The 13,832-nt window shown below is 36.7% G+C and overlaps 1 protein-coding gene across 2 annotated transcripts in view; it reads right to left on the bottom strand.

Moving 5' to 3' along the window:
* Positions 1–8,096, bottom strand: part of LOC5576151 (lipase 3) — a 62,602-nt gene extending 54,506 nt beyond the window's left edge. The window contains exons 1-2 of one of the 2 annotated variants that reach the window (XM_001662450.2): positions 7,953–8,096; positions 6,046–6,542 (exon numbers count right to left, since the gene is read on the bottom strand). In XM_001662450.2, coding sequence (XP_001662500.1) covers positions 6,046–6,420 — 375 coding nt within the window. In that variant the 5' untranslated portion in view covers positions 6,421–6,542; positions 7,953–8,096. The other variant, XM_021838376.1, reaches the window with a different exon arrangement.
* Between the last annotated feature and the right edge of the window lie 5,736 nt (positions 8,097–13,832).

The following is a 13,832-nucleotide window of genomic DNA, read 5'->3' as shown; positions in this document are numbered from 1 at the left end:
TACTTTCAAGGTGAATTCATCTTGGTGAACATCCATTCCTTCTATACTTTTTATCAGCAAATTGATTCCGGAAATGTTCCCGGATTTACCTGAATGTAATCAATAATATCAAGTTTTCCTCGAAATTCCAAAAAATCATTATTTCTGTCAAATCTTATAAGGTACCGCGGGGCAAGTGGGTAAATGGGGTAAGTGAAAACAATTGATATATTTTAATGAATATGTGAATTAACGTTTTAAACTCGTGCGTTAATCTTTGAGGCCATTGAGAACATTAAGATAGGTAAGAGATTTCTGAGATTTTTCAACCATTATTGCATAATAGAGGGAAAAATTGTTAACCTGTCAACTGTTACTCCGTAACAAGTTGGCAGCGTACAATCTTATTTTAATATTTTCAGTGGAAAAAAATTGGGGAAAATAATTTCCTGTACCACTTCTTAGTTGTCCTCTGTGACAGTTTCAAACTGCAATAAAAGAAGTTTTAGAATTAATTTGACGTAGACCTAAAAATAACTAAATTTAAACACCGTTAATTTTATTATCAGGTGGGGCAAGTGAAAAGTTTATCATTAGAGATTGAATTTGTGTTTTCTCATTAAGTAGCCATAAGTAAACATTGTTCGCAATTATCATAGAAAAACATAACGTGCTGATAATTCAAGAAACACTATACTCAAGCGTTAAAAGCTATTAGAAATCATGGAAATTCTCTAAAAGATGTTGCCAAACATTACAATATCAATATGTCTACTTCGGGCAGCCAATTAAAAGGAAGACGTTGATTGAAAAGTTGCAATATTAGAGAACACATGGAAATCTCGTGGAATGTCTATGTAAAACTAGTTCAAAACATAAAAATAGGGTATAGGTCTATCCACATAAAAAAGACCCTAAATACGTTATTGAAGGATTCCGTTTGATTTCTCCCGAAGAGTTATCCGACGTCATATCCGACTATCTCAAAAACAAATAACGAGCGGCGGAAATTCTACAGAGCAGAAATGCAATTGCTGTCCTATAATGTAAGAACTAACATTGGAAATGTTGCAGTTATAATGTTGTCGAATCATTTCAACTAACATAACTGAACAGAAGAAAATTGAAGTGAAAAGAATAACATTTTCTTTGTTCACATGTTACTTATGTTATTGTTCATTGGGAAGCCTTAACAAGTGTTAAAGCTAATAGAAATCGTGAATATAACTGTTTGTTTTTGAATTTATTGTTCAAAACGGTAAACTTTTCACTTGCCCCACTTTTGGGGCAAGTGAAAAGTAAGGAGACATTTTTCAAAAACTTTTTCTGAATTTTTTTCTTTAATTTTTCATTAAAATCAATTTCAGCATGCTGCTTATATATGGTGGTAGTCAAGCTAAAAAATATACACAACCTCATTTGTTTCAATTTTAAGTCTCCAGAATTGGAAGAATCTCAACTATGCGAATTCCATTACCCACTTGCCCCACGGTACCTTACAGAGATATTTCGCAGAAAGTTCTATTAATTTTTTTTTCTGTGAATTTCTTCAAAAGAGTTTTCCCAAACCTTTTATTACAAATTCTCCCGCGAAGTTCATCGAAACTTCTTAGGAAATATTTCAAAAATACTTCACAAATTCAAAAATTTTGCTATGTTTTTTTTAGAAATTTTGCTTTAAATCCCCGGATTAATCAAGAATTAGAAAGAAAACGGTTTTTGAAATGTCTCTTGCCTTCGTATCTCCAGAGGAAATTTGTTGCTAAATACTAATTTCGGAAACAAAAATTTTCTTGGAGGGTACTTTTGTTTCCGAAATAAGCATAGCGGTAAAGGAATCTGTTGGGAAACATGAAGCAAAATCACTGGGAAGGGGAAAAGGTTTATTATGATATTCATAAAGATATTTGTATTGATCTTCATTAAAACACTTTAAAAATTTTACCAATTATTGCCAGAATCCATATTTTGAATTTGTGTGTGATACGAGGCGGATTTCTAGAAGCTTTCTGGTAGAATTCTAGAAAAAAAGCATATATTTCAAGGATAATTTCTGAAGAAGATTCTAATGAACTTTCTTGAGAAACTTCTTAATCCTGTAACTTACTTCTTGAGAAAAGATTATAAATTATCTCTCATTGTACACGGGTAAAAATGCGGCACTCCAAAACAGGAGAAAGAGTCATGATTTCGGGAGGAAAGTGTGTTTTCATGTTATGAAAATACACCATGACCAAAAGTCATGAAATTATGAAGCATTTTACCGTAACGCCTGCTGTACGTTACGTTTTCTGTTTTTAGCGAAAAAAAATGGCAATAAAAATCCTCAAATCATGAAGCATGTATACTGGAACCATGAATAAAATTCATGGAAACATAAGCACTATTCATGGATTTAGTCGTCTGTCATTAATGATTCCTATTTTTGATACGAAAAGTGGCAATTTCGGTCATGAAATCATGAAGCAGAATCTGATATCATGAACACAGGTCATGAAAATAGAAGCACTTTTCATGTTTTCAGATGCCTGTCATTTATGATTCCAATTTTGGTGCTGAAAAGTGGTAAGTTGAGTCATGAAATCATGAAGCAGTATCCCTGAATCATGAACTCAGTTCATGAAAACGAAACATTATACGTCAATTAAGATCCCAGTTTATATTTGCCATTGATAAACAAATAAAATAAAGATTAAAATTGTTACTGCTTTTGTGCCGAATAAACCGTTAAAACTTTCCACAAATGTCAACCTTACGAGTGTGACATCTTTAGCAGGAACGCGAACATTCGGTGGCTAGGTTTGTATGCAAAATGTTGTTTCGAGCATCAATTGAATTGGTAAATGTTCCCTGGGCTGATGGATTGCATGAGTCATGGAACACTCCTTAACAACTCTGCGGATGTGGAATGTGGAACTGGAACATCCGGCTGCCGAAGGCTTTTTGTGACCTGCTCTGTTATAGGACGTCGGGAATGGATCGCTTCCGAACAGTTCAAATCGCCGACGAGATTGACAATTAAAATCTTCGCTCAAAGTCGAACATTGCCCGGTTCTGCAAAGTCAGGATTGAGTAAGTACATTGATTGTACCGTGAAACAATGTGGGAACTCACGAGAATTTCACCAAGAATGTCATCGATATGATGACAAGATTCCGAAGAATTGAATTTTTCTCAAAAACACAACTTTTTTTTATAATTTCACAAGAAAAGATCATCGATCGCCATGAGACACGTTAACTAAAGTGAAGAAAGTGACAGTTAGATTTGTGTAACGCCTTGAGCATACGAATTCTTGCATAATAGTCACGATTTCATGACTTTTAGTCATGATATCATGAAACATAAAATTTTATGAAATCATGACTTTTTGTTCATGAATCCGGCAACGGATTTTTTTTCCGTGTACCATTGCTCATCTATTGTTCTACCTGCTTCAACAACGCTTTAGGGAATTTATGAATGAACATTTTATAGAACCTAAAATAAGGTAAATTATAGGAGTTTTTTTTTTAAATTGTAGGATTCTTATACGTATGGTTCCTGATTTCTGAAAGTCTATTAAGAATTCCTCAACAAATGTTCAAAGTGATGCAAAAGTTTCCACTAAGATTTAAATTCATTAAAATCTTACATTTTCACGTCAAAATAGTCGATAATAACCCCTTCAGAAAAGTTGGCTTGGAATTTATAGAGGTAGGTAAATGGGCTCTACATCAATACGTGCATCATACACACTATAATTATTTTACAGGATTCCTTCAATTTCACCGTTTTCTCAACAGCTGAAAAGTTTGGTGAAATAAATTAACGGAGTACGGTAAATTTTTACAGTATTTTGTAAAATTTCACCGGAATACGTTAAATTTCGACGGAATTACGGTGTTTTATTTGACCGAACTGTTCAGCTGTTGAGATTACGGTGAAATTCACGGATTACGGTAAAATAATTCAAATGTACATTTACGCGACAAATTACACTGGTTTTTCTATTCAAATGCAGATTTGCACTTGACTGCATCATTGCCACAATTGATTATAATCGAACAAGCCTATTTCAAGTGGCTGACATACTTTTACAAATGTTTGACAAGCAAGTTTTCGTGAAACAAATAAAACAAACAAACTAGCAACCATGCTGAGAGCACATGCTTTTGCAAAAACGTAAACAATTTTCGTTGGCGCGAAACCGATTCACTGCCTGCCAACGGCGAAAACAAAGGGTTTGACGTTTCCGCACTTATGAACCCGCCCGCACTTCTGAAGTGCGGGGTCCAATAAGGTGGGAACTGCGCAATAAAATAATCCCTAAAATATACTGAGATATTCCTGGACTAGTTTATTGAACCAAAAATTGAGAGTGGATAAATTTTTAATTGTGATTTATGAAAGAACCCTGAGATTACCATGCGCAAAAAATAAAATAATTGATAAAACTTGAAAGAATACAAGATGAAACTTCTGGAGAATTTTTTGAGAAGTTAAAGAGAGAATTGCAAGATCTTAATAAATCTGGTAAAAAATTTCTTCAAAAAAAATCGTTAGTACGATTTCAAGAAAAAAAATCTCTGGAAAATAGCTTAGATTAATCTTTGGTAATTTTTTTGGAAGAATGTTAGGGAATTAATGACATAATTTATAAGAAATCTCTGAACAAATTACTTGGGAAATCTTTGAGTATTTTCGCGGGAGAGTTTTTGAAAGAATAGTTGAACGTATTCCGCTAGGAATTTTATAGGAATGTTAGAATTGTTTGAACATTTCTTAGTTTAATATTTTCGTGTTTTGAGGGAACGCGAGATGTTGCTCTTTGATTTTAGTTAAAACATAAAAAATAATTATCTGTGCTTTCAAAATTCTTGTGAAATACTACGAGCAATCCTTAAAGTACCACCTGGAAGAATTATTTAGTTTTTTTTGTAGGAAGTCTGGATAATTTTTGCTGTGACTTTTTCAAACAATCCTGTAGAGAAACTTTAGAAGAAACTTCAAAAGCAAAGTTGGAAAAACTGTAGACGAACTCTCTGAAGAATTCGTGAAATGATTCCCAGCTGGTGTTTTTGAAAACGTTTATGGTTAGACTCTTTGATTTTTTTGTACTATTTTTTTGAGAAATGTTCAGAAATTCCTGAAAATCCTAAACAAACTATTGATGAACACAGGAGGATACTTTAACTAGCAATTGGAATTTATACGTACTAAGTATCTAGAGAACCTTCAAGGAGAAATGACTAACAAAATTTCTAATGCATTCTCTGGTAGAATTTTTCAAGAGATTTTTTAAGCAATTCGATAGAGATTCTTCGAAAAATTTTCTGGTGAAATCAGAAAGTCTGGGAATGATTTTCCGTGGAAATCCCAGCACGAACTCAGTGAATACTGGTAAAGAAGTTCTTAGAGAAAGCACTGAAAATGACGAACATTATTCATGAAGAAATTTCGTTCTCAGAGAAATCTCTTCAAAGCACATGGTTGAATACCTGAAAATTCAAGCAAGGAACACAAAGGACATTCCTTGTGAGATTTTTTGTTAGAATTCTTGAAAGATTTTTGACTGGTTAATAATCCAGTGAACGAATCTTTTTCGTAGCGAAAATTAAAATTTATAAATATTACTGATGAGCCGCGAAATGAGACAAAATAACAAATTAATGAAATCAATACAAATCTGTCAAAACTACGAAATTTGTGTAAATCGTGATTTTTGGGATCAACATTACTTCTGTAAAACAAGTATTTGCTAGGCCCCCCCTAGGCCCCCTCCAGAAAAAAATCCTAGCTACGCCAATGGGATTTATTGAGATAAACTAAAACTGACACGTTTGTTCACATCATTTTTTTTTTATTTCAAAAGTTCAATGATCCCAGAAACACATGGAATCATTAAACCCATTATTTTTTAGTGCTTCCAGTGAAAGTTGTTCTATTTGTTAAATCACGTCATGCAATCAATTATTCAAATGCAAATGCAAATATGGTCACAGTGGGCTGTCTTAACACAGTGCTTTTAAGTCATCGATGATCACTATGGAAACGTGAGTTAATCTAGCTTCTCATGCCACTTACCGTAGTCAAATCCGTGTCGGGATTGTACGGAATGGAAACGGCCCTCGGTTTCAGCCAGGTGAACGGATTCCAGAACGGCGTATTCTCCTCGTAGGAGCCAATCGTCGACAATCCGTTGCCCAGAAACGACGACGAAACGTCCACCGAAGCGAGCGATGGTTCCCTGACATTTTGCTGTGGTCCAGCGGTGGCGTCCAGATAGTTTTGAGCCGTGGCCGCCGTCGACATCAGCTGGTTGATGATGTTATCGAAGATGCTTTCACCTGCCGCTGCTGCTGCTGCCGCCAAAGTAGGCGGTGTCTGAATTGTGCCGCAGCAGAGAAGAAGTGTAAGCCAAGCGGCCATCGAAGGGCCGCTGGCGTTGGCCAAGGTCATGGCTAACTTGATGATGGGTGATGGAGCGACAACCGGTTCCCGCGGGTATGGGTTTGCGCGCACTTTATTGATGGATTCACGCTTTTTTTTTATGCCGCACTGCTTGTTCGAGGTTTTGTTTTCTGTTGAAAGAGGACACGAGGAAAAAGCCGGTTCAAGTTGACATACAGGAGGGAGCGAAGGCAGAAGATTTCCGCCGTGATGTTGTAAGTAACGGGAATCGTCTGCAAAGTGACTCGGTTTAGCGCACAATATAGGCCAAGAGGTTCGGTTAGTCCGTTGAAATTCGTTGAGCTTCATTTGCATGCCAAATTGAAACATGATGAGGCGGCTGAATTTCACTCTGTTGACGGGCGAAATAGGGCTGGTAGCAGGTTCCTTTTCGAATGACTGGCTACTATTTAATTGTAAGTATCTATTTTATTGCAAGATTTCAAAAGTCTCATTTTTAACAAGCCTACAATTTGATTCACTGGCATTGATGCTTGTAAGAATTTAAATTAATTGCTTATGAAATTACTGTCACAATACAGCATAAAAACATAGAGTAATATCAGCACTAATATTTACTTGTTGTAATAAAAAAATCTCTTAGAAATATCCTTACTGAAATGTCTGGCTGAATTCTCTGAAAAATCCTAATGAATACGCTTATCTCTTGATTCGTGTTTGAATTCTTTTTATTTTCTTGGATTCTGTATGAAAAAATCGAGTTTTTCAACGAGTTACATACAACATTTTTTGTATCGACCAAAAAAATAATAACTTTCAGCACTCAAAATCTATCACCTGAGTCAAATTCGATTCGTTCAACAGTTGCAGGCTAAGGCATTGAGAAATTTCAAGCAATTCTATGAAGGCACTTAATCCAACTTCCAAAACAGAACTGTAAAGTACTACTTTTCAGCACAGTTATGAAACAGTGCTGAAAAGTATACTTTTCAGATAGCATACTGTTTTTGTTGGTGGGAAAAGTAGGCCTAATATACAATGGAATTGCAAAAAGACTTGTTCTGGTACCAGACACTCGCAATCAACTACCAGCCCAGAAAAGTCAACCCGACTACCGCGGTAAATTCAATAGAACCGAATGAACTGTTCATTTATCAATCAACCGCCTCCTTGGTAAACATTCAGCAATGTGAGTCATCAATCAATTTTCTTCAATTACAATATTTTCGCTGCGACGACGATTTCTTGGAATTGAAACAGTGTGTTTATCAGTGGAAACGTCTATCACTGTTGTGCCTTTTTTCACGGATTATGAAAACTGCGTGATAAGCATTCGAACGGGGTCAAAAGTCAACTCGCCGAGTCTGATTCACTTCACGAACATAAACAACGAACACTTCCTTATTTATTGCTATCATCTGCTGTGAGATTACATATAGCAACCTTTTGCCATTATTACAGAATCATCCAAGAAGGCGCTCTTTTCTTCGCTAAACTTTGACCATCAAACTGTCCGAGAGATGTCACCAACTTTCGGAAAACACGCGCCCGCTTGCTGAGATTGCATGCCATAAACTCACCAAAAGCAAAGTTCCAAAGGTAAAGTGATGGAAGCAAAAAACGAACGCACGTCAGACGCAATACACCACTGCGAATGGAACCGCGAGGAGAAAGATTCAAGGCGAAAGAAAAAAAGTAAGTCCAAGCAGGCCCGTGCCTTTGGATAGACTGACTTCTCAATGAAGGGTGATTGGGAATGTCCCTCGCAAACTCGCAATCGAGCGGGATGACACGGTGTGCTGGAAAGTACGTATTTTCGAACTCGTAAGAACCACCGATTTTTTTTTAAATTAGCCTGGAAAGGTTTATGCGGAAATATTATAAGTTGAGTTTAGGATGCATTAGGATAAATCGTTCATTTTTGCAAGTATGAAGAAAAAATATCTTAAGTTCATTTTGCAATCTACTACAGATGACAAGCAAGCTTTGTCCTTGTCCTCCAGGCCTCTCCGCCAGCCTGTGTCACCCGCAAACAAAGATTTCTGGCATCCCTGAGGTAACTCAGGTAAGTCAGATGTGAAAGTATTGTATAATATTGGTCCCAAAATGTTGCCTTGAGGAACACCAGCTCTTCCAGGTAGTCTTTCAGACTTGGAGGTTCTGATAATTAACCTGAAGTGTACGATTTGACAGATAACTTTTAAATTCTTACAATGTATGGTGGAAAATTAAAGTTTTTTAATTATAAAATCAAGCCGTCATGCCAAACACCGTCTAATGTTTTTTCTAGACGAGAAAAACCAGTAGCGTAGCCTTCAGATTTGTTGGAACGAATCAAATTTGTTACACGTAAAAGCTGATGAGTGGTCGAATGTCCATGGCGGAATCCGAACTGTTCATGGGTAAACAACCTTGGCATTTTTCCATTTGTCAGGAAAATATGCCAACTTAAAACATTTGTTAAATATATCAACTAAAAATGATAAGCTACTCTCTGGAAGTTTCTTGATGAGGATGTACAAAATTCCATCATCGCCAAAGGCTTTCTTTTTTTTAATAATTAATAAGATATGCACTTCAACAGAAAAGTAATCGCCTTTCTCGATGCGTGGGAAATTACTTGCAAGAAAAGCATTTTTTATTACTTAATCATATATTTATCAGGCTCATTAAGGCATTACGGAGCCGACTTCTTTTAATTGCTTTAACAATTTCATGATATCTTCTTAATATACTATTTTGGCTTTGGGGAACCGTAAAACTCGCGGTTTGGTCGAGGTTAGGGGTAACAATAATTTCAAGGAAGGGATAGGACAATGTGATCGTTCCGTTGATATTCAGCAGCTTCAAGTTGTGACATGTTTGCTATGCTGCTGGTCGAACGTAGAGTAGACAATGACAACCTGTAACGATACAACAAGACGAACTTCAAGGGGACACAAGGTGGACAAGTAGTCCGAACAGACGAGGGAATCAAACACAGATGTCAGCTAGTTTCAAAAAATCGTACAAAAGCTTCATGTACACAAGGTCAAGTTTACCCAATACATTTCTAATGTCTTCCTTTTTTGGTTTCCCTTGGGCCCTGAGGGATGTACAAAAATTAGATCTGGCAATACCGTATTCGAGGCACTCTCAAACTACGTGGTTGATATCTTGGTAACCTGCACCGCAGCTGCAGTGATTGCTATCTGTGAGCCCTATTCGATAGAAATGAGAGCCTAGAGAGTAGTGGTTGGACTTAAGTCCACATATTACCTTAATAAAGTCTCGACTTAAGTCCACCTCGTGAACCACGGCTTCTTCGATATCTACGGGAGAATAAAAGTGTAACCACCTGTCCAATTCTCTGGTATTCCATTTTTGTTGCCAGCTGACCCATGCATGTTGACGAGAGCTGAGAAAAATTAATTGAAGGCAATTTGTCGGTCAAAAATATCACCTTCCATAGCGCCCACTTTGGCGAGCGAGTCCGCTTTCTCATTGCCCGGGACCGAGCAATGTGAAGGGACCAAAACCAAGGTGATAGTATATGAATCATTCGATAGAGCACTCAATTTAGATCGTATTTCACTTAGAAAATACGGGGAGTGCTTCACCGGCCTCATTGAACGTATAGCCTCTATGGAGCTAAGGCTATCCCAAAAATGAAATGTTGATCAGAGTGAAGAGAGGCAATTCGCTTTAATGCGTAATGTATCGCCGTTAATTCAGCAACATATACGGAGCAAGGGTTCTGAAATTTATATGCGGCGCAATGAAACTCGTTATAGGGAAAGTGTACCAGTTATGGCCATAGTGGTTCCCTATTTGGCCATATGGGACATTTTGATAACTTTCACATTTTAAATCTTTTTGGATGCTTTAACATCAAGATATATCTTAAATCTAACTACTACAGCACACACACATTAACAAAATTTGAAGACATTAAAATAATCGCGTATGGCGAAATAGAGAACCACTATGTCCATAACTGGTACACTTACCCTATGTACATACCAAATCCAGTGGAATCATTTGTTTTTGACCCGTCGGTGTAAAACCTTCTGTCGCAGGTGATGTGACCGAACTTGCTAGCAAAAATTTTTGGTATTTGCTCCGAACGAATGTCTTGAATTCCACGGATGTCTTGTCTCATGGTCAGATCAAAAACTACAGCGCAACTTGAGAAGTCAGGGAAGCAACCGTAATTGGGTAGATTCAAAGAGGGGTGAACCTCCAGTGTCATGTACGCGTAGTACAATGTCATAAATCTTGTTTGAGGATTTCGTTCGATTAGCTTCTCAAAATGTTCAATTGCCAACGGGTTCAACACTTCACAGCGGATGAGGAACCTTAACGACAATTCCACGAACCGCTCTGATAAAGGTAGTAGGTATTCCTGCTAATACCTCTAAACTCATGGTATGAGTCGAGTTCATATAGCCTAACGCGATCCGAAGACAGCGATACTGAATACGCTGGAGCTTCAGGATGTGAGTTTTCGCGGCGGATTGGAAGCAAAAACTACCGTATTCAAGAACCGACAGAATCGTTGTGCGATATAGCTTTATCAGATCATCCGGGTGGGCTCCCCACCATGTTCCTGTGAGTGTACGCATGAAGTTGATTTGTTGCTTGCACTTCTGATACAGATACCTTATTTGTTTTCCCCAGGTGCATTTAGAATCAAACCAGACCCCATAATACATATGCGATAAACCTTGAGTCAGTTCCTTACCCAAAAACTGAAATTCTAGCTGCGCCGGATCACGCTTTCTAGAAAAGACAACTAACTCGGTTTTCTCCGGAGAGAATTCGATACCCAGCTTCACAGCCCAAACGGACAAATTATTCAGAGTATCTTGCAATGGTCCTTGCAGGCTGTCCGCTTCTTGTCCTGTAACAGAAACAACGTCGTCATCGGCAAGCTGTCTTAGCGAGCAATTTTCCATGAGATAATCATCAATTTCTCTTACGTAAAAGTTGTAAAGAAGAGGGCTTAAATATGAGCCCTGGTCACCATGTAACTTATTCGAGAAGTTGTTGAATTTCCATGTGAGAAAAACATGTGCTTCTTAGACAACAAATTGTACCAGTAGTTATTTAAAATCGGGGCAAGTCCACACTCGTGGAGTTTGTCTGAAAGGACATCAACGCAAACTGCATCAAAAGCCCCCTTAATATCCAAAAAGACTGAGCCCATTTGTTCCTTTTGAGCGTAGGCCAGTTGAATTTCAGTAGAAAGCAACGCAAGACAATCGCTCGTTTCTTTGCCTCTGTGGAATTCAAATTAAGTATCTGAGAGAAGGCCATTCGATGCAATCCATTTGTCCAGTCGAAAGAGAATCATCTTCTCTAACAACTTTCGAAGACACGACAACATCGCAATAGGACGGTACGAGTTGTAGTCCGACGCAGGCTTTCCTGGCTTTTGGATGGCAATAACTCAATAATCTTCCGGAACAATGTTGCTCTCGAAGAATACATTGAATAAGCGCCTCTTTGTGACGTCTGGAAGGGTTTTCAGCAAGTTGAACTTAATTCTATCCATACCTGGGGCAGAATTATTACATGAAAAGAGAGCAAGTGAGAATTCTACCATCGAAAAAAATCAGGGGGGGGGGGGGTTGTGTACAAGACACGACCGCATGACGTTAACTACGCCAAGTGATTTTCTGCATTTGAATTTTAGTCGATTGTCACAGTTGCAGCCTTCCTTTAGTTCAAACTCTAACATAATATCGTAACGGTCGCAACATTATAGATTTTCAATTGACACCCAGTATATTGCCGTAAGACGTAGTTAACGTCAATATATTGCATTGCCGAGGACCTGGGATCGAATCCGATCCCCGAAATAGTCACAAAAATTTCAGTGACGACTTCCTTCGGAAGGGAAGTAAAGCCGTTGGTCCCGAGATAAACTAGCCCAGGGCTAAAAATCTCGTTAATAAAGATAGAAAAAAAAAAATATGTTGCATTCCAACGACACAGCAGCAGCGTCCTCGGAAACATCCTCAAATTGCCGTATTGTCAATTATTCGTAATAAATCAATTATTGTATGAGATGAATTAAGAGATTATAGCAAGTATGTGGTAAACACATTAGGGAATATTACGTGCACGTGATTGGTTGCGTAAGAAAGGGGTCGACATTTTCCCAATTTTCAATAGTTTATTGTCGATATTCAATAGTTTTCTCCATTCAAGGAAATTGTTGTATACATTTCCGACCGATTGGTGGGAAAATATTGAAAATCTATCGATAAATGATTGAGTTACCGTCAAACGGGGCTTCTTTTGACATTATTTCCACATTCTTTAACTTTGAGGATTTGTAACTCTTAGAATTATGGATAGATGTTGATAATTTTTGCCTATATTTAAGTTGTATATGTACGTAACAAATGTGCAAAATATGAGGCAAATCCATCAAGAAATAACAAAAATGCTAGAATAGCGAAAAAAGCGTGTCCTTCAAGACAAAAAAGGGGCTACTTTGGACATTTTCACAATTTGCTAATGAAATGATTTTTTTTATAACTTTCAAACTGATTCAATAAATTGTCGTCCACTGTGATGTTATGGAACGTTTTTCATTGATAAACTTAATGTAGAAAATTGCAAAGCTAGAATCAATTACACATATATAACAAATTTCAACGAAACATGCCATTCACTATTCTCAGTTCGCAGTATGAAACTTAAATTTTCAACTTCCTCTTGAATGGAACTATCAGTTACGAATGCTCGATTTTCAAGTTGACATAAACGAACGACGCAACTACTAGGTACTGCGATGATAAATGAGTTATGTACAAAAACTCTTTTTTTTCTTTTCTTACTGTTATATGAACGATATGTTGAAGGATCACATTGATACCGGTGAATAATTTAATACCAGTAAGTAATTTTCATTAAAAACGCAATCTATGAAGTAAAGTTTAGCATGATCGTAAAGAAGTAAGTTTGCTTTTGTAATATGCTTTTAGCTTCTAAGCAGTTTAAAGCTGACTTAAGAGTAGATTAATTTAGGCATTTGAAGGATGCAACTGTTCTGTACTACAAATTCATGTAAATTATAAAGAAAAATTGTTTTTTAGAGATTATGTTGTGAATTTGGCATTGGTACGTATTAAAATATATGCGTTTTATGTCTGTTCACTTTTACAAACATTTATTTTATTTTTTTTATGTTGTAAAATATACAAACCAAAACATTATAATAAAATTAAAGTCGCAAAAATAAGACCTTTGATCAATTATTTTAATAAAACAACAATTTCAAGCAAAACAAATCACAAGATTTTCATGAAACATGACGATTTGATAGTTTTGTGATGCTCCCAATAAGTTTCCAAGACATGGGTAAAATTCAAACAATGTTTGTATATCCAATGTTTTATACCTTGTGAATATTTATTCGGGATTTTTTGAAATGCTTTCTTGTTTATCCTGTTATTGTTGATGTTGTT

This window comes from Aedes aegypti, chromosome 1 (assembly GCF_002204515.2).
Source record: "Aedes aegypti strain LVP_AGWG chromosome 1, AaegL5.0 Primary Assembly, whole genome shotgun sequence".
Classification (NCBI taxonomy): domain Eukaryota; kingdom Metazoa; phylum Arthropoda; class Insecta; order Diptera; family Culicidae; genus Aedes; species Aedes aegypti.
Note: the sequence above shows the minus strand (reverse complement) of the source record. Positions and strands in the feature narration are given on the sequence as shown.